Source organism: Sycon ciliatum, chromosome 6, assembly GCF_964019385.1.
Source record: "Sycon ciliatum chromosome 6, ocSycCili1.1, whole genome shotgun sequence".
Taxonomy (NCBI): domain Eukaryota; kingdom Metazoa; phylum Porifera; class Calcarea; order Leucosolenida; family Sycettidae; genus Sycon; species Sycon ciliatum.
In genome coordinates this window covers 24,891,035-24,915,177 of record NC_088648.1, presented here as the reverse complement: position 1 = coordinate 24,915,177, position 24,143 = coordinate 24,891,035, and the positions used below count along the sequence as shown (strand labels likewise).

The window sequence follows — 24,143 nt, the reverse complement described above, 5'->3', positions numbered from 1 at the left end:
GAACACCAGATAGCAGCGTGGGTCAGTGTCGCTCCTGGACGCCAGGACGGTGAGAACAGACGTCGAGGTCCCTCGGTCATGATTGTGGTGATACGTTCATGTACATGTACGTCAATAGCACAACACTTCACACACACAGACACACATACACGCACGCCCGCACACACGCCCGCACACACACCACACATCCACGCACACACACACACACACACACACCACACACACACACACACACACACACACACACACCACACACACACACTCACTTTTTTTGCCAAAATAATATTTAATTAATGCCAACATAATAATTGTGAAAAGAAGAAGGACAAAATGTTACGAGTTATGGCCAACTGTAACATAACAATAACATTAACATTTTGTCCTTCTTCTTTTCACAATTATTTTGATTGGCTCACCATCCGAGTACATTTTGCCAACATAATAGTTACTTTTTTTCAAATATGACGAGTGCTTACACCAGAGACTTGTAACTGATTGATTTCACTACATACTACAGTATAATGTCATAAAAATGGCACACACACACACACACTCACTCGAATCCACTAAACCACCAGAGCGCCAACGGTGTACTATTGAGTATTGTGTAGCGTGGGCACTCTGGTGAGTCAGTGGTGACTCTCCATCACGTACATTCACACAACTACAACGTGACCTGAGTGTGAATCTGCTCACTGAATCACTTGCTTACTGTTTGAACCCTTACCAAAAAAACTGTATAAATCCTTTGAGGTGCCAATGAAGGCGTGAAAATATGCAATTGCAGTTTTAAAGTGTTACTGAGTCTGTAAGTGCATTCATGTTCCCTCAATGCTTTTTTTTTGTTCTTTTCATGCTCATACATGTCTGACCTGGCAGCGTGGCAGCGTGAATCACCCTGCTTACTCATACTGTATGTGCTCAGTCTTCAGTTTAGTTCAGTAGTAATACGGTAATAATTAACAGTGTGTTTAATAGGCCTTTTAGAGAACAGCAGCGGAAGCATGTATAGCACGGCTGTGCATGTTGTTATTATTATTATTATTATTAGACACAATCTCATAGCATGTGACAAGCATAGCTAATGCAGGGACAGAATCCCCTGAGACAAGGGCGTTGAGCCAGCCACGGCAAAAGTAAGCTAGGAAAACAAAGCAAATATGAATTAAAGCAGAAAATGAATGGAAAATTACAAAGAAAAACGATTAACGGAAGTGAGCACTATCAAAATTCGTGCATCACCCAGGTATTCGAGAATGTTCTTCGTTGTACGCGTATCTGTGTTATTATTACTTGAAGTATTATTATTACAAGTATTATTTTAACAATCAAAGCGAGAAATGAACAAAGGAGAAAGGAAGGAAAAACAACGTGATAACACATAACAGCAGTACACCTAGAACATTAACGGCCAAGCTTGGCCGCACTAAACACGACACGTTACTTGAACAATTTCAACCCAATTATACTATCTTTCTGTACACACAAATATTATTATTATTTATAAAGAAAGGAAAAGGACAAAATGTTACGAGTTATCACAAACTGTCCACCAACGTAACCAGATCTTATACAGTCAGCGAGTGCGACAAAATGGCACAAAACTGACAAGGAGTACTGAGACATTGGGCAACCTGACACCTAGCTCCAACACTTCTCCAAGGCGCAAACCAACAACCTTCCCCTCTTGGACCTTTCCGAACCTGAGCCTTCCAAGTTGGAAGGTTGTTGGTTTGCGCCTTGGAGAAGTGTTGGAGCTAGGTGTCAGGTTGCCCAATGTCTCAGTACTCCTTGTCAGTTTTGTGCCATTTTATCGCACTCGTCGACTGTATAAGATCTGGTTACGTTGGTGGACAGTTCAAGTTGTCATAACTCGTAACATTTTGTCCTTTTCCTTTCTTTATCATAACTATATTGGCTCAACATCCGAGTTTAAATTATTATTATTATTATTATTATTAGGCCTTTGCGGATCGATAATGCCGGCAGAAAAATTGGCAGAATTCGGTACTTTTTCTGGTAAGTTTCATGCATGTTTGGTATGTGGATAAAGAAATGGAGCAGAATTCGAGGAATTACCCGCCATAAGGTTTGTATGGCTCTGCCAATATCACTGCTTTTCGAGCAGAATCTGCCACCTTTTCGAGCATTATCCGCCAATGCCTACAGTGTGTTCACTGAGACCCGAGTGGATTTGCTTCGGAGAGAGACTGCGGCCCGCTACACATGTAGCAAACACTAGCAACCAGTGTGAAACACCACAACTGTTGTACATGTATCTGCCAGGGTAACCCTGGCGAATAATGCTCGAAAAATTGGCAGATTCTGCTCGAAAAGCATTGAACTTGGCAGAACTATACAAACCTTATGGCATTCCTTGAATTCTGCCCAATTTCTTTATCCACATACGAAACACGCATGAAGCATACCAGAACATTTGCGAATTTGCCTGTTTTCTGCCGGCATTGTCCGCCCAGGGGTAGCAGTCTGTATGTCTGCTTGCACGAAACTAGTGGCTTCTTCGACCCTCCTAAAAGGCTAAAGCCGGTTGCTGGCTGTTGTTGTTGTTGTTGTAGAAGTTTATTTAACGTCGCACCACAAACAGGCGATTTCGCCTCCTTTGATACATGTGGACGACAGAAGGAATGAGAGACAGAGGGGGGGGGGCAGAAGAATGGAGAGAGGAAGGGTAGAAATAAATAAGCAATCAACCTCAGGGCTACACCAAAGCAAAAACGGAAAGGGAACATACTATATACAAAATAGCTTCATACATATAATTATTGCAAAAACACGTTTAATATTCTTCAGTACGCTATACCACAGAAACACACTAGCCGAAAAGCATTTAGACGGAGCCATGATGCGCTTTTAGCAGGGCACAGAACTGAAGGTGGCTGGGCTCGGAACGGAGATCAGGCGGGAGCTGGTTCCACAGGACTGCGCCGATGAACTGCATGGTCGCTCGACCCGCAGGACCGGGCCAAAATGGTACTCGACGAGGTGATGTGCTGCTCCCCGAGTGCGGTCACCAGTAACTCTCACGAAGAAGCTGGTGAAGAGGGAGCTAGCTCGGGAGAACAGACAACGACGGACAAAGATGAGGAGCTTAATGTTAAACATGTCCTCCAGGGTGGTGAGGCGGAGCTGTTCAAAGATCGGGCTCGTGCGCGACCACGGTGGCAGACCGAAGAAGCCGCGGATAGCGCACTTCGTTAGACGTGTGAGGGGCTCCATGTTGCCAATTTGAAGTGACGGATAAAAGGCGTTGGAAGCGTACGACAACCTACCCTGGATCATCGACCTCTAAAACAGGATCTTTGACGCCAGGGTGAGGCTTCGGCGGCTCCGCCACAGCGCACCTACTGACTTCCGCACCTGCTGGATTGTGTGATTGACGTGAGGCTCCCAGGAGAGCTGCCCATCTACCATTACGCCCAGGTACCGCGCTTGTTCCACAACTGCAAGGGCTGCATTCCCACAGCGAATTCGAATGTTATCTGTGTCAGGGGCTGGGCCTCTTGGGGTAATCAACAGAGCTTGCGTTTTCTTTTGGTTCAGCATTAGTCCGCGGTCCTCCAACCACTGCGACAGGCCAGTGATGGCTGTGCTTAGAGAAGAGCACAGCTGTTCGCAACTGCCCGAGGCTTCAATTGCAATGTCGTCTGCAAATTCCTGGTTTGTGATCTGCTGGGGCAAGCAGCATCGAAGGTTACGGAGCTGTTCAGCAGAATGATCATTGGGCATATTTTTTTCCCAACTGGTGACGATGCGCTGCTGCCGAGCTTCTTTGTCCTTGCTTCTCCCTTTTCCTGAAATATGACGGTTGGATACAATGTGGTCTTTCACCATGCTCTTTCTCAGAGTGTCCACTACCCAGTGTGGCAACACTCACTCGCTCTACCGCTTGCCAGCCGACACAACTACATAGAGTGCACCTACTACAGTAGCATATTCCTCGGGAACTCAGTCCTCCACTCTCTGCAGATTGGGCTTACTTTCACTCGTGTGACTCGGCTCGTTTTGGCGTCACTGCAATGTACAATGTACCTTCTCCAGTCCTCTCCATAGACAGCTTTCGTGATACAGTGGCCGCGTGAGCCAGCCTGCTCAACAAGATCTTGCCACTGGCACTGTTCACCACAATACCTCCCCCCTCTCTCCAAGTTTTCCCATGCCTGGGTTACTTGGATCTCATTCGCTTCCTTGTCATTGGACATCTTCAGTCACTTCGGTTTGCGAATTCAAATAAACAAAACCAACCAACATATCAAAAACGTTAGCGTCCCAGTCCGACTCAGTAGACCACGGTAAATTGCATGGTCACGCCTACTAATATACTTTTAAACCACTTGCAGACTACAGAGAAGACTGGTGGAGATGGTTATTATAGCACTACCTAGTACAGACTGTACAATGTACTGTACTAGCAAGTTGTTTATGTGCTCTTGGTACCATGGGTACTACCGGTACTAGGGATCCACCGCCAAGGCAGAATGTATTATGGCCGGAGACGTGTAGGTCTGCCATGCGAGTAGTCTGTAGATCTATCATGATCTACCCGGGATGCTGTCTGCAACTTTGGCCCAGTTCTTCGGCCTGGACAGGGATGTGTGTTAGCCCTTGGCGCCGGCAATGCTCGAAAAAATTGGCAGATTCTGCTTGGAAAGCAGTGAAATTGGCAGAACCATACAAACCTTATGGCAGGTGACTTCCTTGAATTCTGCTCCATTTCTTTATCCACAAACCAAACATGCATTGAAACATACCAAAAAAGAACGATACCATTTTTTTCTTCCGGCATTTATCCACCCAAAAGGCAAAAGCTAACAACACGCACATGACGGTGCAGCCGGGTAGATCTACCCTAGAGAAATATGAATATGAATAAATCTACCGGGGTTGTGCTTGTGTATTTTAAAAGTTGTGGCCCTGGCTGTGGGTGAAGAGTCAGCCCATGTCCAAGAACTGTGTGTGTGTGGGGGGGGGGGGGGGGTGTATCGTGATGTGTCGACATGTCGTGCACTGAATCCAGGTTCGGCGAACTGTTGATGATGTCTTGATGACATAAAAAAGTGCTTTTGATGACATCATTCATTCGCTTTCAAAAACGTGAGGAAGCTTGCTCTTCGCAAAAGTGCTCTGATACATTAAATTTTTTCAATAACCTTGCAATTGTTGCATTTGCACTGGCCCTTTCTTGGATGTATGCGCAAGTGTGTCTTCTTTGTGCGGCTATACGTGGGATTCTCTTGGCCGACAACATGAGTTGCTGACAATAACGTATTGGCTCTGTGGAGCGACTTAGGACATACCTGAATTGAGTCTGGTGGCTATTGGGGCCATTGAAATTTTCAAATATTTTTTCGGACACATCGCGCTTGTAATCGAGTAGTTTCCAGGTACCAGTGTTGTCGAGAGCAGCTCCAACAAGTGTACGTCAGGGTTTTTTTAACAGCTAGCATGCGTCTGAAGGAGCTTGAAGGCGTTCTGCAGCAGGTGGAGACGTTCCAGAGTCCCAAAGTGCACCTTGAACAGTATGCCACGTCCGCACAGCTCGCATCGCACATTCTGTACACGGCCGAGAACAGCTACGACGATGTGTGTGGCAAGATGGTGGCCGACCTGGGCTGCGGCAGTGGCGTGTTCACCATTGGTGCACGATGCCTGGAAGCTGCCTATTCCGTGGGCTTCGATATCGATGAAGACGCACTGGCTCTGGCGTCTCAGAACCTACTTGACTTTGAAATGGACTGCGTGGACCTGGTTCGCTGTGACGTCACTGTGGACTCTGTGGAAGTGAGTGATGCAAGCGACTCGGACGATGGTGATGATGAGGAGGAGGAGGAGGCCAGCGATTCGGAAGACGACGACGTCACTGGATCGAAAGGCGACAGTAAGGAGACGGATGTTGGTGATGGTGCGGCTTGCGCAGCGAGTGAACTGGAATCAGCACGACCGGGCACTACGAGCTCAGCCGCAAACCCGACAGCCATTGCTACAGCGACAGCAGGAGGGGAGGACGGATGCAGCCAATGGAGGCGCTGGAAAAATCAGTTTGACACGGTCTTCCTGAACCCGCCGTTCGGCACCAAGGCGAACGCTGGCATAGACATAGCGTTCTTGAAGCGCGCCATACAGCTGAGCCGCGGAGCGGTGTACTCACTACACAAAACAGCCACTCGCAAGTATATCAAGCAGCTATCCGACAAACAGCTCGGTGTGGCGTGCGAGGTGGTGGCGGAGATGAAGTTTGACCTGCCCAAGACGTACAAGTTCCATCGAAAGAAGTCGGTCGATGTCGCCGTCGACTTGTTGAGATTCGACTGCTCTAGGTCGACCATGCTAGCGGCATCATGATAGCAACCCAGCAATCTACTCCACCCCTGAATCACCCACTGACCCAATGCTGCAGGTGTTGATGATGGTGTTGCCATGACAGTTTTTGAATGGTATCCTATGGTGGCATGCGTGGAATGTGCTGGCACCAGTTGACCAGCGGCACTGGGAGTATTGTGACTGCAGGCCGTGTTGACAACGGAGCTCGTGCATCATCGGTGCGTACACCTTTCTGCGCAGCTACTGCTGCTGCCCAGTTGACAGTGTGTGCATGATGGATGCGGCACGGTTCGTCTACCGGTGATACAGACCTGTACGCCATTAGTCCGGAGGATTAGCAAGACGAAATTCGCGTTCGCGTTCGCAAACATTTTTCAGTTCGCGAACTGCACTGCGAACTTTCGCATTTTTCGTTCGGAAAAGTAGTCGGAACACGAATCGCAGATTCGTGTCAGGGCTGTCATAAATTTACCACGCTGTACTGTCTGTAGACAATGTACATGTACGTCGTGTCAACGTCATGCATGTGCGAATTCTGTTTGCTAATCCTTCTCATAACGCGAATTCCGTCACTGAGTTCGACTTTCCTTGGAGAGCGAACGCGAATTTCGTCTTGCTAATCCTCCGTAGTGTCGTGTGAGGTAGCAACTGCTGCTAGGCCGGAGTGGCCGCGCATGCTTCGTGATCAGCAGCAGCAGTGTCCACTTACGTAGGGCAATATCAAGACGAGACGTGCACGTTGCTCCGTTGGCATCCTGCGTCCACAGCGCCGCACCGCAATGACAACGGTGGTACGCAGGAGCTGATGGCGACGGCAGTGCTGATTGTGGTCGCTGGAATCGCAGAGTGCCGCCTCGTGCACATCCCGTTTGGATGACCAACGCCTTCGTTGTTGTCTTCGCTCGCACTGGTTGCGAAGTACAGGCTCTGCGCGGGCATGACCACCGTGGCTGTGTTGCTGAGTACACAGACAGTGCTGCGTGGAGTATTGCCTTCCTGGCAGTACAGCAACGGTGTGCGGCCGTTGGTAATGACGAGACAGACATGCTAGTGCAGCTCCTGACGCCTATTGTATACTGAGGCATGAGAGGTTCTGCTGTCTGTAGTGCTACTCGCCACTTACACCGCGACTAAGATGTAGGTGTCCTGGCCACAGCTCTGCTCTCTGGCAGCTTATGACGACAGGGCACTGCCGAGAGTAGTGCGTGTGCGTGGGTGTGTGCGCGTGTATGTGTGTGTGGGTGTAAGTGTTGGCGCTAGTGCTGCTACAGTGCAGAGACAAAGGTTGCACTCCGGACTAGTCTTGAGTTTGTTCTGTGATTCGTGCGGTCTCTGTCAGCAGCTCTGGACTCTCTGCACCGCTCTGACTACTAATACATTGTATTGTGTATGCACCCTGCCTGCCAACCCCATTGTACCGCTGTACCTCCTACCCTATCTGCAATATCTCTTATGCTGTACCTGCTACCCCATCTGCCCTGTACCCCATACCGCAAACACTGTCCCTATTACCCCCCCTGCCCTGTACATACTACGCCCTTGCCCTGTACCCCATACCCCTGACACCTGTCCTGTACATACTACACATTTGCCCTGTACCTGCTACCCCATCTGCCCTGCCCCTAACGCTGTGCCTGCTTCTACTTCTTTGCCCACTTGCCCGCAACCCCTTTGCGATGCGCCTGGCTGCAACTTGTGCGGTGTTTACCTGCAGGCAACTACCCTAACTTCAGCATGCACATACTTGCACGCTGAATCACAAGCTGAGCGTCTGCAATCGGGCAGTTGCTAAGCCAGTGGCGTGAGCTACGCGCCGAGTGCCATTACGCCAATTTGTAGAGACGTTGAGACGTTGATGACCGAACAGTGCACTGTGTGTACGTGTAGTGCAACAAAAAGTTCAAAAAACGCAGGAAAATTGCGGAAAACGCGGTCTTTTAAAAAATCGCAAAAAACCCGAAAAAACGCGGCCGCGTAATCGCGATTTTCCCCGGGGGCAGAACATGGCATGGTGTGTGTGTGTGGGGGGGGGGGGGGGATTCGCGGCACTTCTGGAAAATATACTCCTGTGTCATGTAACCAGTGGCTATTAAACTGCATACTGTAAATGAACAAGTTTTGGCTGGTGAGAAACTTAAGCTGATCTCGAAATGAAGCAGTGTCAATATATTGACACTGCCAAAAATAAGTCTGGACTCTGGACACATTACCAGACAGATATAATGTACAAACTGGGCTTGCATGCTTTTCACGTACAACATACAACTTGTTCATAATTATAAAGCATGTTCCATATAGGCATTCATCCATATTGGAATTCAGGCCCACATTATTACACATAATTATGTCATAACCAGGGAGTCGTCATAACAGAATTGCAGCATGCAACACTTCCAAATTAGGAACTCCCAATGCTCTTGGGGGCCCCCTAGCATTCTGGCGGCCTACTTGTATCTATGTATAATTTAGTGCCACTCTCGCCTGCATAAATTCTGTTGTGTTTTTACATTTCTCTTCACTCTGATGTGATGAGCACGCCTTAGACAGCGAAACCGGTCAGTCCTTTAGAAAAGATTTGTAAAATCGAAATAATTATGTGTTCTGTGAAACCACTTGTGTCGGGGATGTTTCCCTATTCAAATGAAACTTTTGGCCGTCAACAAACTTTGGCCGATTGGGGCTCAATCGTGCATCTTTTGCCGCAACGACAAACTTTGGCCTGTTGGCAGCGAAATTAAATCGGCAGCGAAAATTAGTTGATTTGTAGTAATCAACATTTTATATCCTGCTCTCTGCGAGCAATGATCTCTTCTCGGTATCGATATCCGCGACTCGAGGTTTTAGAGAATAGCAGTATGCGGCAGTACAGCATTACGATTAATTTTTTTGTGGGAGGTGGACAGCTTTCTGGCAGGCAAACGGGTATACGTATTGATCAACCAAACCAATTTACGGGTACAAGCTTCCCGGGAGCATTCATGCATACATGTATATACCCCGCAATTTTACAGAAAATAATGCCAACAAATATTGCAAATATCGCGGTACAATCGTAAGGGGCAATTCTGAGTTTATCGGCAAGGTGGAGATGAAACTTGAAAATGTTTTTTTGGTGAATCTCTGGAGAAAAGTCTTCTCTACTGGTGTAACTAATTCCTAGGGTGCGTTTGGTTGGTACGATCTAGAACAGGATCGAACAGCTGGTGCACGTGGAGCAGCCTCATGCCAACCAAACGGTACTCCAGAAACAGAGCATATTTTTGTGAAAATATGCCAAACTTGGCGCATTCTTCAAAATGTGTATGGGTCACCATGGTCACTGTGTACGGAACGACGAGTCAAACCCAAAAGCGTATGGACGTGATCATTTGGGACCAAAATCGATGTTCCCGCCAGGTTTCACGGTGAAAAAGTGAAACTGCTCGGTCTGCTTCGGCCTCGAGGCCGGAGCAAGCAGAACATGTTCTGGCCGACCCAGAACAGGTGCAGTCCCAACCAAACGCGCTGTTCTGGTGAATCCTGTTCTAGTTCGTACCAACCAAACGCGCCCCTAGTTTTAATTGGACTTTTGGACAACATTTGAGAATTTTATGAAAAGTACGCGGAAAAATAACACAGACCATCCGTAAGACCTTTTACAAATTTTGTCCCGTGAAGTAAAAATAAGAAGTTTTAATGAAATTGTTTGCAGGCAACGAACCTGATGATGGTCATAAAGACCGAAACGTTGTAACGATACCAATGGATTTGTGTGAAATGCAGTGCTCTCTTGAGTGTAGGCAGGTTGCCTGCAAACAATTCAAGTATAATGAAGCTGCGTGAAGCGTCCTTCAAAATTTTAATAAGTGGGTCGATCATGTCTCCAACTTATCGCAGGTTTACCTTGTAGCAAAATGCAAGAAACCCCGAACTATAGTGGCCTACGACACCACGATCATCTTTCAAGAATCAATCACCAGATATTTTAAAAAGATAAGATTACGGACTACATGAACAGTATTCGACACCCACATACTTGGCACTGGAGGAAAAAAAGAACTTTAACCGAGAGAGAGAGAGAAAGAGAGAGACGGGGAGAGAGAGAGACAGAGAGAGACGGAGAGAGAGAGAGAGAGAGAGAGAGAGAGAGAGAGAGAGAGAGAGAGAGAGAGAGAGAGAGAGAGACAGACAGAGACAGACCGAGAGAGACAGACAGAGAGAGACAGACAGAGAGAGACAGACAGAGAGAGACAAAGATAGAGAGACAAAGATAGAGAGAGAGAGAGACAGACAGACAGAGACAGACAGAGAGAGAGAGAGAGAGGGCGTGCACACACACACACACCCACAATGCACACGGATAGATCAGTTGACAGGTTTGACCTGCTACAAGTCTGCTTCCGAGCAGTGCAACACATAAGACGATAAAAAAATCGAGGGAACAGTACAATGTATGCCGGGACAATAAGAAATGGCTGGATGACCGGAAATTTTGGCAAGGAAAATACGCGACATCGGCATGTCATCAGTTAAAAACTGCAGTTTGCTGCTTTCAAAGCTCTTAGAATAAATACTAATGAACCGAGAGAGTAAAAACGCAGAAAATCGGTCTTTTCAGGCACGAGGTCGCCCGAGAAGACATGCAATCGGGAACGAGCACAACAAAACAGAAATAAAGCAGTAGTGGCGGGGGGCCAGTTGCGGTCGCATCGAGAAGGATGGCCAAAGAAGAAAAGCACAGATCGAGCGGGGAAGACGAGGGTAGATAGGAAGAAAATAGCAACAGCAGCAGTCGCCGCTACACCTACATAGTGGCGGCGGCGACAAGAGCAATACTAGCCATGCTGCGCAGCATTCCCATAGGTTTAATGTGGTTTACATTAGCGCGAGCAATCCGTTTCATACACCAACTAGACCAAGTTCGAAACGGAACTTGTACAGAGTATTGTGCCCCGGGGCGGGAAAACACAAGTTAGCTACGTGGACTAGGAAAACTAAGTGCCGTCATAATCGCAAAAGAACGCAGATATGGTGCTTCGCGATGGGCAGGGGTGAGAAAGTACAATGCAGTATCGCCTGGTACCGCACGGCCTAGCTATGCTAGAGTAATGCGTTGGGAAGAGAGAGAGAAAGAGAGAGAGATAGAGAGAAACAGAGCACGAGCAGTGTTGCTATCACAAGGCTGAGAGATCTCACCAGAAAGAGAAAGTAGTCAGTGGTGATCTTCCAGACGCGAGCGTGCGAACACACGAGCCAGTGTTGTTGTTGTTGTGGCGGTGGTGGCAGTGGCAGAGGACTGGGGGTGACAAGACGCATCATCATCGGCTGGCTAGCACGGCGACTAACAGTAATACATACTTCGTCCAGTTTTTAGTTAGAAGCCCCAGCAATGGACCAGCCTGCTGCTTACGGAACGGCTATTCTATATCTACGACAGAGTCAACATGGATGATACATAGCACTTAGTGACATTGGTAACGGCAACAACGGAGGAAGGAGAGAATACAGGCGAGGTCCTTGGGGAGCCAATGGCCAGATCAAATCGATGTACCCACTGCGAGAGTCAGGGCGCTGGAGGTAACCAACCAACGGCAGATAAGGAGACGTCAAAGAGAAAGAAAGAGAGAGAGAGAGAGAGTGCTGGTGACGAGAGACAATGTCGCATGATGGGACGTTGACCAACGATGAGCACACGTCTACGTAAGCCACGCCCGGTACGATGCTCGAGGATGGTGATGACGATGATGATGAAGATGATGATATTGCAGTCGTTGTTAGTGTTGTTGTTGCTAAAGACGAGTAAAGCGTAGTGATGAGACAGTTGCAACAGCTAAACGGGGAACGGCTGCCAATCAGTAGTAGCTGATGATAATGAGCGTGATTCTACCGCTGGCCAGGATCAATGAGAGAGAACCCATGTGCTGACTGAACACTGGCCAGCGAACATGAGCTCGCCAATCCTGCGTTGCACGGTCGGCATGTCAAAAATGCACAGACAGAACAAAACAGGTGACGACAATGGCGACATCAGCAGCAGCAGGATATTCACTCGACGAGACGGACGGAAGGGTTAGGAGAAAAAAAGGAGAAAATAAATAGCTGCAAGCAAGACACCCGGACGGAAATATGACAAGATGTGAAGAGACGCGGCGGCAGCAGCAATGATAGCCCACCAACATAGAGACGCCGGTCAAGACAGCAGGATCCACTGTACAGAATGATGCAGTGACGTCACAGTAATGCAGGCACTGGAAGAAGACAGACGAGACGGCAAGATGCGACTTGTCGCCGCCAACGCCTGCAGAGCAGAAGAGAGAGAGCGGCCCCGATCAGGAATCAAATCACGTGGACAGCAGCAGCAACGTGGATAGGATGGCGACACAAAGCGCATACCAGCTGGAGCGTCGTGTCCATGCATAACACAGAAAGTCATTGGTTGCTGCCGGACGCAAGCCCAGACCCGAGCATCAGCGCCGGCAAAAGCAGCAGCAGCAGTACTAGATGAGACTGCGACGACGACGACGGGCAACTCCGCTGGAAATCTCCAACATTTGACACACGCACACAGTTCTAAGTGTACACGCGTGGCTACACAGAGCAGTGATGGCGATGCTGCTGCAGTGCAGAGTATCAACGACAACTAGCACCGCATCCTAGCAGAGGCGGCGCTCGCCCGAAACCGCCGGCAGCAGAGGGAAAAACAGGAGGAGAACCAACGGGACTGCAAATGTAATGGACGGTAAGAGACTTACGACGATAGTGATGATAACGAGACGCGACAACGGTGTACAAGGGAAGCGGCGAGAAATACAGATGACAGGTGTATGTACATAGCGGCGACGGTCGTCATGGCCACACAGGCGGCGATGACATAACGGCCGACGACCACCGGGAAGGTGAAACATGCGCAGAGAGCAATACACAACAACGGTCGAGACAACAGAGACCGGTCGGCGGCGATGACGACGACTAGATCTAGTAGCCAGCGTACTGGCGCTGCTGCCCTTGCTGGGCCGGCGTTGGCCCGACGGTCGACTGCTGGGCGTAGCTGGGACCGGCCGTGGCAGGCGCAGACCTGTACTCGTTGCTGTAAGCAGCGGCGGCGGCAGCGTACTGGTGAACGTCGGCCGACGAGGTGGTCACGGTGGACGGTGCAGCGGCCTGCTGGCCGTACGACGAGCTGGCACCACCGCTGGCGTACGGCATCGGTGCAACCGGAGAGTGATTCTCGGCGGCGTAGGCACCGGCCGGGGCGCCGCTCGACGCGGCACCGTAGCCACTGTCGGTGTGGTAGCTGCTGCGATGTGCACTCTGGCCTGTGGTGACACAACAACAGCACACACAGCAAACATGTAAAGCCGGTGTTGAGAAGACGGCAAAGAGAAACTAGCATGGCACAAGAAGCCCAAGGTAAAAGCAAATGACACAAAACACAACGCCAACCTAACAACATTGAGGGAGTAAGGAAAATCAAGACGGGTACTAAGTGGCAAGAGAGTGCATGTGCATGTGTGTGTGTGTGTGAGAGAGAGAGAGAGAGAGAGAGAGAGAGAGAGAGAGAGAGAGAGAGAGAGAGAGAGAGAGAGAGAGAAGAGAGAGAGAGAGAGAATGACATAAAGAAAGGACTCACCAGAAGATCCATTGTAGGATTCGTAGCCACCGGCACTAGCATTGCCGTAACCACCTGTCGTAGCTGGAACAATGCACACACACACACACACACACACACACACACACACACACACACACAAGCATGCACATACACATGGAGGCACACATGCACACACAAACAACACAGTTAGAGAACAGAAACAAAGAATGCTTCTCTGTACCTAAAATTTCTGTTTATCTAACCTGGCCCTTTGCCCTCAAACCGATAATATTGAGCACCTAAAATTTCTGAAACTAGAGATTAGACTCCAGGCAATTGGGAGGAGGTACTCGCTATACGACTATTGTTCAACCCCTGATCACGGTACTGTGCAGGGTTCCCAGATGAGAACTAGCCAAAGAAGAGCAGACTGGTATAGGCTACAAGAAGGCACATCACATCTGTGCAGGGTTCCCAGATGAGAACTAGCCAAAGAAGAGCAGACTGGTATAGGCTACAAGAAGGCACATCACATCTGTGCAGGGTTCCCAGATGAGAACTAGCCAAAGAAGAGCAGACTGGTATAGGCTACAAGAAGGCATATCACATCTGTGCAGGGTGCGCGCCTGGCAAGCTGATACCACAGTGAAACAGTACAGCATAGACTACTAGTGCCCCGGACATGATACCGCTATACTATCCTCTATGCAGATGAAATAGGCTGCTCCTGTGCGAAGCTCATGTCTAATAGGCCAAACGCTACACCACTAAATTTCTGTGAGGCTTGGACACACATTTCGTATTATAGGCAAACAATACAACATACAAGGCAAAGTAAAGAGTATTCTCGGCTTACCATACGATGGATATCCAGCGGATCCGTACGACGGGGCGGCGCCACTACCGCCGTAGTGGCTGGCACCGTATGCTCCGGCGCCCGTGGAGTAGGCGGGGTAGCTGGGACCGTTGTAGGCGGCCGTGGGGGACGCAGCATACGCGGCATTTGGATAGTACGGCGCGCCAGAGTTCGGCGGAGGACCGTACCCACCACGGGGATAGGCTGTGGAAACGACAAAGACAAAAAACAACAACATGACGATGATATTACAGCCATCACCAATAACAATCCCACTACAGCCATCACCAACAACAACTAGCACGTTATCTGTCCAGGCAAGCAGGCAACAGAAGGTGACAACCTACAGACTTGGAAAACACGCCCATTAAGATAACAGTGCCGACGCAAAGAAAACCCGATGTTTTAACCCAGCAGAATTTCCGTAGCACAAACGGTGCAGGATCATAAAGGGACCACTGTACATCCATACAGAAATCCTTACACACAGGATTACACGGCATGCTCCAAAAATTCCACCAGACACCTTTAGAATTTTCACAAAAAAACCCTTCAACGTGCGGAAAACACAGGGATGACGAGCGTCAGTCGGAGTACAGGTAAAAATCACTTACGGTAGTAGGCAGGATCCCAGTACGGGACAGATCTGTTCATGAATTGCGGGTTGGGGCCATTGGATTGATTTCTGGGCTCTGCTTTCTTTATCTCTACCTGCTCAGGCAACAAAAAGAAAGAGAGAGATAGAGAGAAAAAGAGGTGATTTGACAATGAAATAGGCAGCGAACAACACACGAACACACAACATTCATTACTCTGACCCCCCCCCCCCCACCTAAACGTTGTGGCTGAGTGAAAACTCTCGAGAATGCTCGACGGGCCCCATACCCACAGTAAAGGAGTCTCATAACGGCGTACAGCAAAAACATCGCTGTGGGCCCAATCTCGCGAACTAAACTTCTAGCTCGGCAAAAATCATCGACAGGATGGGCCATAACCGCCAAAAGCCCATTACTGAAACTTACAGTTTTGGTATTTATCTGTACATAGTGCTTGGAAACGAGTTCATCGACAACAGATTCAGTATCAAAGGTGACAAAGCCAAATCCACGCATGCGATTATTGGTCTGGTCATACTTGAGGATGACCTCGGTGACCTGTACAGCACACACACACACACACACACACACAGGGTACAGCACAGAGATGAACACCAGAGATGTACAGCACACCATGTACAGCACAACAGCGTACAGCATACCAGAGCAATACACACAGGGGTGCACACCAGAGGAATGCACACCAGAGAAATCTGGGGGGGGGGGGGGGACGAGACGAGGAGGAGATGAAGCAGATGTGTACAAGTTGCGCTGCCTAACAGATAAGCCAAGCTTGGTGTAGCGGTAAGAGACAGACAGACAGACAGAGAGAGAGAGAGACACACACACACACACACACACACACACAACAGAGAAAAGAGAGATGGCACAGATAAAGAGCAACATACCGTTCCGTGGGTAGAGAAAAAGGACTTGACGTCTTCTTCCGTGGTAGTTGGACTCAAGCCGCCGACGAAGATCTTCTTCGTTGGTCCGGTGTATGGACCACGGGAAGCAGCTGCACCAGGAGGTCCCATGACCGCAGTTGGTTGCCATGGGCGACCACCCTCGGGCCCTGGCCGTCCACGGGGAACGCCATTGGGAGCCTGGAGGAAGAATGAAGCGACAACAACGTGCATCCAGTTAGACAAGCAAACAGACACGCATACATGCTCAGTCGAGATACGCAGACCTCAAAGAAGACGGCTGAAGAAACAGCAGCAGTCGAAGTCAAATTGTCTAGCGACAGATAACACAGTGTGCCTCATGTATAATACAGGTTTGGTCATAGTTTAGGAGTACTGTATATCATGTAATTTTAGGTGAATTTAAATTTCAGTATCAGGGACCCGCCAGGTTTCAGCAATTCAGGTGTAATGTAGAATTAGGTGACCAGCCTACCCTTCGCATACAGTGCATACTCTAGTGCCTTTTAGGTGTAATCTAAATTTAGGTGCCTGAATTCTCTACCAAAATTAAAATTACACCGAAAATAACGTGTTATACAGTATTATATTGCTATAAGCAAAATAGCACAATGACCGGTACCACGCTCAACCGTCCACCAGCACCAACACCAGGCCAGCAAAGCCACGAACACCGGATTCCACAACTCAGAGCAGACAGTCGTAGCAAGTTGCTGGAAGCAAACAACCGTCTCTTTCTCTGAGAAGATCTCCGTTGGGTGTCCTGCAGCGCAAGGTTAACAAGCGGGTATCTCTACTGGCACCGTGAAGTCCGCCGCAAACGCCCACCCCAGCTGGTCTGCACTACTTTCGTAACATACGTTGGCTGTTGAGCCTTCCCAGGTCGATCTATAGTCGTACCAGAACAGTCGTCGATTTCGAACTGGTAGGAGAATGACTGTATCGACTACGAACTGCCTACACTTTGCCGAGGTGGCCTACAGAAGTGATTCACATTCTACTTGAAAACAGAAGTGCACTATGCAATTGGCGTATCGAAGACTAAAGACCTGTGTGCATTGTGCACGGAGGCTGTGGGCGTTTAAAGCTAAGTTGACGGTGCCAGCAGCAGCCGGTCGGCAGCCAGATGTCAACAACAGCAGTTGGGCACGAGGCCTTTAACCCGTTGACCGCGAACCGGGCAGAGACAAGCCGTCTACCGGTCAAGCACATAGTTACCTCGTGGTATTCCGGAGCGACACCCGGCACCTCACCGCAGGCAACATGATCGTATTGACACGGGCCAAGATTCGGACGTTCAGACTCGTCATGTGAAATCATCAGCATGGCATGGGGACCAAAATAAAACTGGCATTCCCTGCCACAAACCTTTCCGATAAAATAGCACAGCAGTGAACATTGGGAACAGATGGATTAAGCTCAATGAGAAGAGGGAAATTCTACAGAAAAAAGAATTGATTGTCACCACCAGGACTCGAACCAAACCAGGGACCGTCGCTTATGGCCAGCGCCAGTGTAGTTGTTATCCAAGTAGTGCCTGTTGAACACGTATTATGCTCATCGTCATTGCTATTATTAGTATTATTATCCAAAGGCTTGTGGGGAGTTGATATATATATGCTGTGATGGAAAACTCTACCGCCGTCACAGCACTGGACAGATAGCAAAGACAGTAGCACACCACCGGCGTGTTATACGCCCTTGGTACTGCGTCCCCGCTATGTTATACGCCCTTGGTACTGCGTCCCCGCTATGTTATACGCCCTTGGTACTGCGTCCCCGCTATGTTATACGCCCTTGGTACTGCGTCCCCGCTATGTTATACACAAACTGTATGAAAGACTAGGGTGAGACCGGACCAATTGAAAACTGCAGTTCCGCCGGTCCTGCATGCACTGGAGAGTATTCGTAGCTTACTAGAGCACTAAGCACGAGCACACAATTCAGGTGCGGACGGCGAGCCAATAGTTCAGGTTCTTTCAACAACATTTCACTCGTGCAGTGCTGCTCAATGAAATCCGGTCGCGTCACTCGAGTTTGCGCCTTGCACCATTTCGCAGCCCAGTGTTGGCATGTCTAGGACTACTCAACGCCCGGCCCATACTTGAGTGAAGCGACTGGATTTCATTGAACAGCACTGCGGTATGTTTGGTAGAGTATCACTGCATGTCACCATGGGCGTTCGCAGGCCATCATCAAGATATCACAATACTCCATTCGCCCTCCCATTATTCACATCGGGAACTCGGCTTCTGTACGCAAACTGTGTCATTTTTTTACATCGCACTCTATTAGCAAACAGGACTGCTCTGCAGATACAATCAGATCTTCCCTGTGTCAGGACTCAGAGCTAGCCACCTACCCATTCAATGCCCTGCCTGCACCAAGTATAGTACTTAGTAGCACTACTACTACTACTACTACTACTATAAAGTAACAAAATTTTATTGTGTGATAAGTCAGCTGACAGCAGCCTGCCAGCCAGAACAGTTCAGCACGTGTTGGGTGAATGGCTCAGAGCAACGTCGTGTGCACGCACAGTCATGTCACGGAGGAAAGATTACGTGCCAAAAGTTTTTTTTTCGAAATCACATCCATGATCCACACAGTACACAAGTCACCAGTCGGTCACTGACAGTCACATCAACACGCTTGAGTTCTGTCACGGTAAACGGTCACATTTTTAGGGAGGAATGGAAAGTAACCAACTGATTCTGAAGCAAATAGCGTTCCCCTGTCTGGACCTATACAGAACACGCTTACTTTTGCTCGACGCACAGAACAAACCACTGCATGTCGGGCGATTATTTTTACCGAGTGACAAAAAACCCAAACGAGACTGAAAAACCGGAACAGCATAAAGAACACACGCTGGCAGAAATAATGATTTGGGACAAGACCTTGAACGCGAGTCGACGTCGCGTGTGGAACAAAGAGGAAAGGCGGCGATGCGAACTAACTAACTAATACTTACCGGATCGGCCATAACTATGCGTCCTAAATACGGAGCAACATGAATTTTACGTCAATCAGCTAGCTACCCGCTGGCAGTGAACGAGCGAAGCCAACACAAGCGGAAGGAAACGGACACTTGAGCAAAAGGCCCAGAGAAGGCGAGAGAAACTAGGCACAGGCACCGCGGACGGACAAGACTAGTAACCGTGAAAAACCAGAGAACAGGAGTGCTAACAAATGTCGTGGCCGTTATTTCTTTCATAGCACTAACGAAATCACTAGTACAGGGGATCCACGACCAACTGTAGAACTCTGCCGGGAGGCATGTACCCACTAACAACTCGTTATACTGTACTTACCCGACCGACTGGTGGGGGCTGGCTGCCGCGCGGAACAGCAGGCTTCGGATCGATCTAGAGGAGACGAGCACAAAGAAACAGCACGACATTTGCACGGAAAATACACGTAAGCCAACAGACAATACAAAAACAAGTCTACTCCACAGCACTCACTCAGGGGCCACTACTTCCCAGCCATTACTCCGCAGCTCCGTAACTACCGGTATCACTTCGATACCATGATTGCCTGAAAGCGAAGACGACGTGGAGAAGTATTCGAAATAGAAATCGTGCACGTTCATATCCAATAATTTATGATTTCAAATTTACCCAAACAGGGCTCAAAATAATTTATTGTACATCCAAGATTGTGGAAGGACGCACATGGGAGACAACATAAGGCAACGTGGTCCAAGTTTGACTGGGACTGCCAGGAATGGGAAGGAGAGGACAGCTTTATATAGAAGGCAAAATAGGGGAAGGAAAGGCAGAAAATTCCTGTCACAATTCAGCTTACCTTTCTACCATCCAAGAGGTGGCTTGCTGCCTTCAGGACCTTACCAACAGTGGCGGTCTCTCGAAACGTGACGAAACCAAAGCCACTGATGAGAGCAAACAACAAAAACACAACAGGAAAAAATAATCAAATCAAACACTTCAATTTTTTCAACATAGAGACCAACGTGGCACAAAAATGAAAAATTCATTATTCCAGGAAAATACGGGCATGCAGCGGGCAAAGCAAAGCAACTGTGGCGAGTAGATCTACGAAAACCAACTGTTCCCGATCAACTGAAGCAAAGCAGACCGATCAGCGCTGAAGGAAATGAGATAGCAAAGCGGGGAGGCAATGTCAGCTAAAAACTGACATTCTGGCTGAAAATTTTGGCAATCACAAGTGAATGCTCACCGTGAACGCTGGGTGTTGGCATCTCGCATAATCACGCAGCTCGCCACTTCGCCGAAGCTCTGAAAGTAACCAGTCAGACCATCTGAATTCAACAGAGAAAAGAGAAGAGAACAAACAGATTGGAAATTCACCAGAATCCAGATTTCACAGACACAATGCAGTACAAGTACAGCACTTGACTGGAAGCAAATACAATCAAAAAAAGCCTAATACTAGTAATAGGTTCATGTACTGCTGCATTGGCAAAGAGATTTCCCAAACCACGTTGTCTTGTTCAAGAGATCCGCAAGTGATAATCGTTTGAGGACGTCAACAGAACACACAGCAAGTCTGGCAAAGACGTTCACACCTCAGCACATCTACAAGTGAAAAAAGGCGATTCGACAGGAAGAGATTTGGTCCCACCAAACTCCAAAGGCACCCATCACACGTCCTGACTCAGTGAAGGCACCAGTTCTCGCACATAAACACGACGTACAAGTAAGAGCACATAAGACACACAGACTCGCATTCGGTGCCGACGGACAAACTCAACTGAGCAGTACGAACCCACGCACACAAGCACAAACGACCAAAGCAGGAGCAGCTGCTCAGCAGCTATCCATGGAATTGCAGCGCACAGGCGCAACACGTAACAACGACAGTACACACACACGCACAGAGGATTGCCACAGGGTTTTATTACTAGTAGTCGGCTCGTGCAAGAAGCAGCAAGCGCAAGTTGGTTCACTCACCTTCCTTCGTGTCCCAACTCAGACCACCAACAAAAATTTTGCTACCAAAGTTCAAACACAGCAGCAACAGCAGTCATAGAGGGAACAGAGTGAGCAGGCAACTCGCAGACAGAAGACAGGACACTGCACAAAGACAACGGTTCGGTTTTGGAAAACTATTTTTCGGCACTCACCCTTCTTCTTCCATGGCGTTAGAGTTACAATTCTACCTGTACGACCTATGGATTCAAGCTAGAGAGATATTGGCAGTGGATGGGGAGTGCTGTAGTTGATAGAAAGAGATTACGACTGACGGGGTCTTTAGACTTTACAGCTCAGCCCTTACTCTAGAGTTATCGCCTAACAAACAGTGAAACAATGAGCTTGGAAATATACTGCAGACGCTTTTGTACGAGACCCGCGAACACTCGGCATGTACATCTGGGCTTGGTGAGCCTGCACAAAAAGCTAGTTGACAGGACATGGTTCTGCCCTCCGAGCATCTCCGCATCGATACACGTGCCACATCCTACGATGACTACGATGTGGCACGATTTTGTTTGCGAAAGCTTCGAAAGGAGCAAAAACGTCACAAATGGATGCATGCTATGCATACGCACGTACGACTCCATCAAATAAGGCTGAGCGGCAGGCCAAAATGCGGAGTGCGCTGGTAATCTGGAGATGTACACATTTTCACGAAAGCGGGAGGCACGTCCATATTTGCTGGACGCAAGAGCAAGCCATTCGCTCAGCGCTTTCCAGTTCCGGAGGGAAAGGGAAAGGCGCAGTTCCACAGCTCCATGTGTCTGTTTATGGCTGCTATGATGGGCCTGAACTCCTTTCGAGGAAGAATGGAGGGATTACCATGATGTTTATGTCATGTAATGTCTTTATTTCAGTTCACCATAATGGGCAAAGACACATGCATGGTTGGTTAATATTGCATGCATGCTGTGGATCGTCAGTGACGTTCATGAATGACGCCAACTATGTCACAGATTACCTGATGGTGATGTCATTGATAATACATGTAGTACTTACAATACATGTATTAATTACAATGCTGCAGCAGCCGGCTGTGTGGAGCATGCAGGGAGTCGTCAAATACCGGTATTTGACGACCCCGGACTCCCTGGCGTGGAGTGTGCACAGCTACTGTCAGGTTGAGCATCTATCCGTTTTTGTTTCGCTCTGTAAAGAGCACTTTATAATAGGGTTAGGGTCCAGCGGATAATGCTTGTTTTGCTGGTGTCCCCTTTCTTTGGTTCAATGTCTTGCCATGTGTGTGTGAGACACTGCAGTGGCACTCATTTTATTGCATAGGACGCATGGTCTTCAATATTGTGGTTACAGGCGAACCTTTCGGCGGATTTTGCGAACACATCCGTCACATGTATGCCAACAGTAGATAGATGGCATCTTTGGCTTTATGTTTGCTGTTTCTGAAACGGGTATATCCAAGGAGTAAATGCTGAAACTTTTATAAGAATCTGTTTACCCATTGCTGAGATATGTGTGCTTGCGTGGGACGGTGCCGGAAAGGTGTAGCGCCACCTTAAGAGTAACTCTCCATCACTGTAACTGGATACTATATACAGTCAGAAAGTGCAATAACTAGGCACAAAACTGACAGAGTACTGAGACATTCGACGTCCTGACACTTGCACTTTCTGACTGTATATTATCCATTTACAGTGATGGAGAGTTACTCTTATTAATTAACTCGTATCCATATGTCCTGTTCTTTTCTACATTTATTTATGGCTCAACATCCGAATAATAATAATAATCGTCATGAAAACAGGATTCAGACCATTGTCATGATGTGGGCTGGGAGCGTCTGTGGAAATACAAGACAATAGTATGCAAGGGCGTGGTGCTTTCTTGCAGGTTTGCCTGGTGGTTTGCTTAGTGGAAGGTGCGACGTGCTCCTGGTGTGCTCCGGCTGGCAGTCCTGAGTCCGTCAAGTTTCAAGTTGGGCAGGAAGCGTGTGTTCCTCGTCGGAACAACCAACTAACCGTTCAATTCAGCAAAGATTCACTTCAAGGAAAGAACACTCTTAAACAGAGAGTTTTGGAATTCCACTCGGAGAATAATCTATACTGTGAGCAAGAGTATATAGGAGGGGGGGGGGGCTGTAAGTAACGAGCTTTTACTTAGAGTAATACCAAGAGTATAACAAAATCATTCTTCTTGCAGGAGATCCCCTCGACAGGCCCAAAGCCTTAGGGAAATCCTTAAATATAATAAAATACAAAATACAAATAATCTCGATCACCCCTGCTAACGTTATTACCCCCGCTTGTTTTTCGTGATCCATTGCTTCTTCCCTCCCCGGTTAGTTTCCAGCTAGCTGTTTCTGGCTAGTACCAGTTCTATCACACTTATCAATCGTCCTGGGCGTCACGCCATCGTGGAATAAAAGAATAAAAATAATAGAGGGTGGCTGACGGCAACAATGAGAACCATTGAATTTAAAACGGATTTATAGCAAAGAGGGAAACTGGTGAACGACATGATGAAACTAAAGCAAGGACAGAATCTGAGCACGCCACTTCAAGGATGACCAATCACAAAGACGAAAAAAGTTGTTGGGAGTTGCCCACTCGGGAGGGTGTCTGGTCTTATTGAGCAGATAAGACACAGCGAATCTGAAGAAGATACGGCGAATGACCAAGCCGGGACTGCGTATTCTAGCAAGGGTCGCACATATTAAACATTTTATCAAGTAAATTCACAGTTGCTGCGGAAGCAAATGGGCTATATGGCGCATCAGAAAACCCGACTGCGAAACTTATGGGCGATAGTGTTGATATGGGCAGGGAAAAATAGTGAAGGAGTGATAGTCACTCCAAGATGACCGTGACTATCAGCTTTCTGAATAGAAAGCAAATGGGCTATATGGCGCATCAGAAAAACCCGACTGCGAAACTTATG

General features: G+C 48.2%; 2 protein-coding genes across 2 annotated transcripts; one reads left to right on the top strand and one right to left on the bottom strand.

Annotated features, from left to right (window-relative positions):
• The first annotated feature begins 5,153 nt into the window (after window positions 1-5,153).
• Window positions 5,154-6,651, top strand: LOC135819762 (rRNA N6-adenosine-methyltransferase METTL5-like). Its single transcript, XM_065333025.1, has one exon. The coding sequence runs from the start codon at window positions 5,464-5,466 to the stop codon at window positions 6,358-6,360; it is 897 nt and encodes a 298-aa protein (XP_065189097.1). The 5' UTR covers window positions 5,154-5,463; the 3' UTR covers window positions 6,361-6,651.
• Window positions 6,652-10,683: 4,032 nt separating this feature from the next.
• On the bottom strand, window positions 10,684-21,587 carry LOC135819761 (RNA-binding protein Musashi homolog 2-like). Its single transcript, XM_065333024.1, has 11 exons — window positions 21,398-21,587; window positions 21,225-21,265; window positions 20,491-20,572; window positions 20,098-20,182; window positions 19,602-19,655; window positions 16,270-16,467; window positions 15,788-15,919; window positions 15,380-15,476; window positions 14,766-14,969; window positions 13,949-14,011; window positions 10,684-13,634 (listed from the first exon to the last, which is right to left on the bottom strand). The coding sequence occupies exons 1-11, from the start codon at window positions 21,409-21,411 to the stop codon at window positions 13,294-13,296; spliced, it is 1,311 nt and encodes a 436-aa protein (XP_065189096.1). The 5' UTR covers window positions 21,412-21,587; the 3' UTR covers window positions 10,684-13,293.
• Between the last annotated feature and the right edge of the window lie 2,556 nt (window positions 21,588-24,143).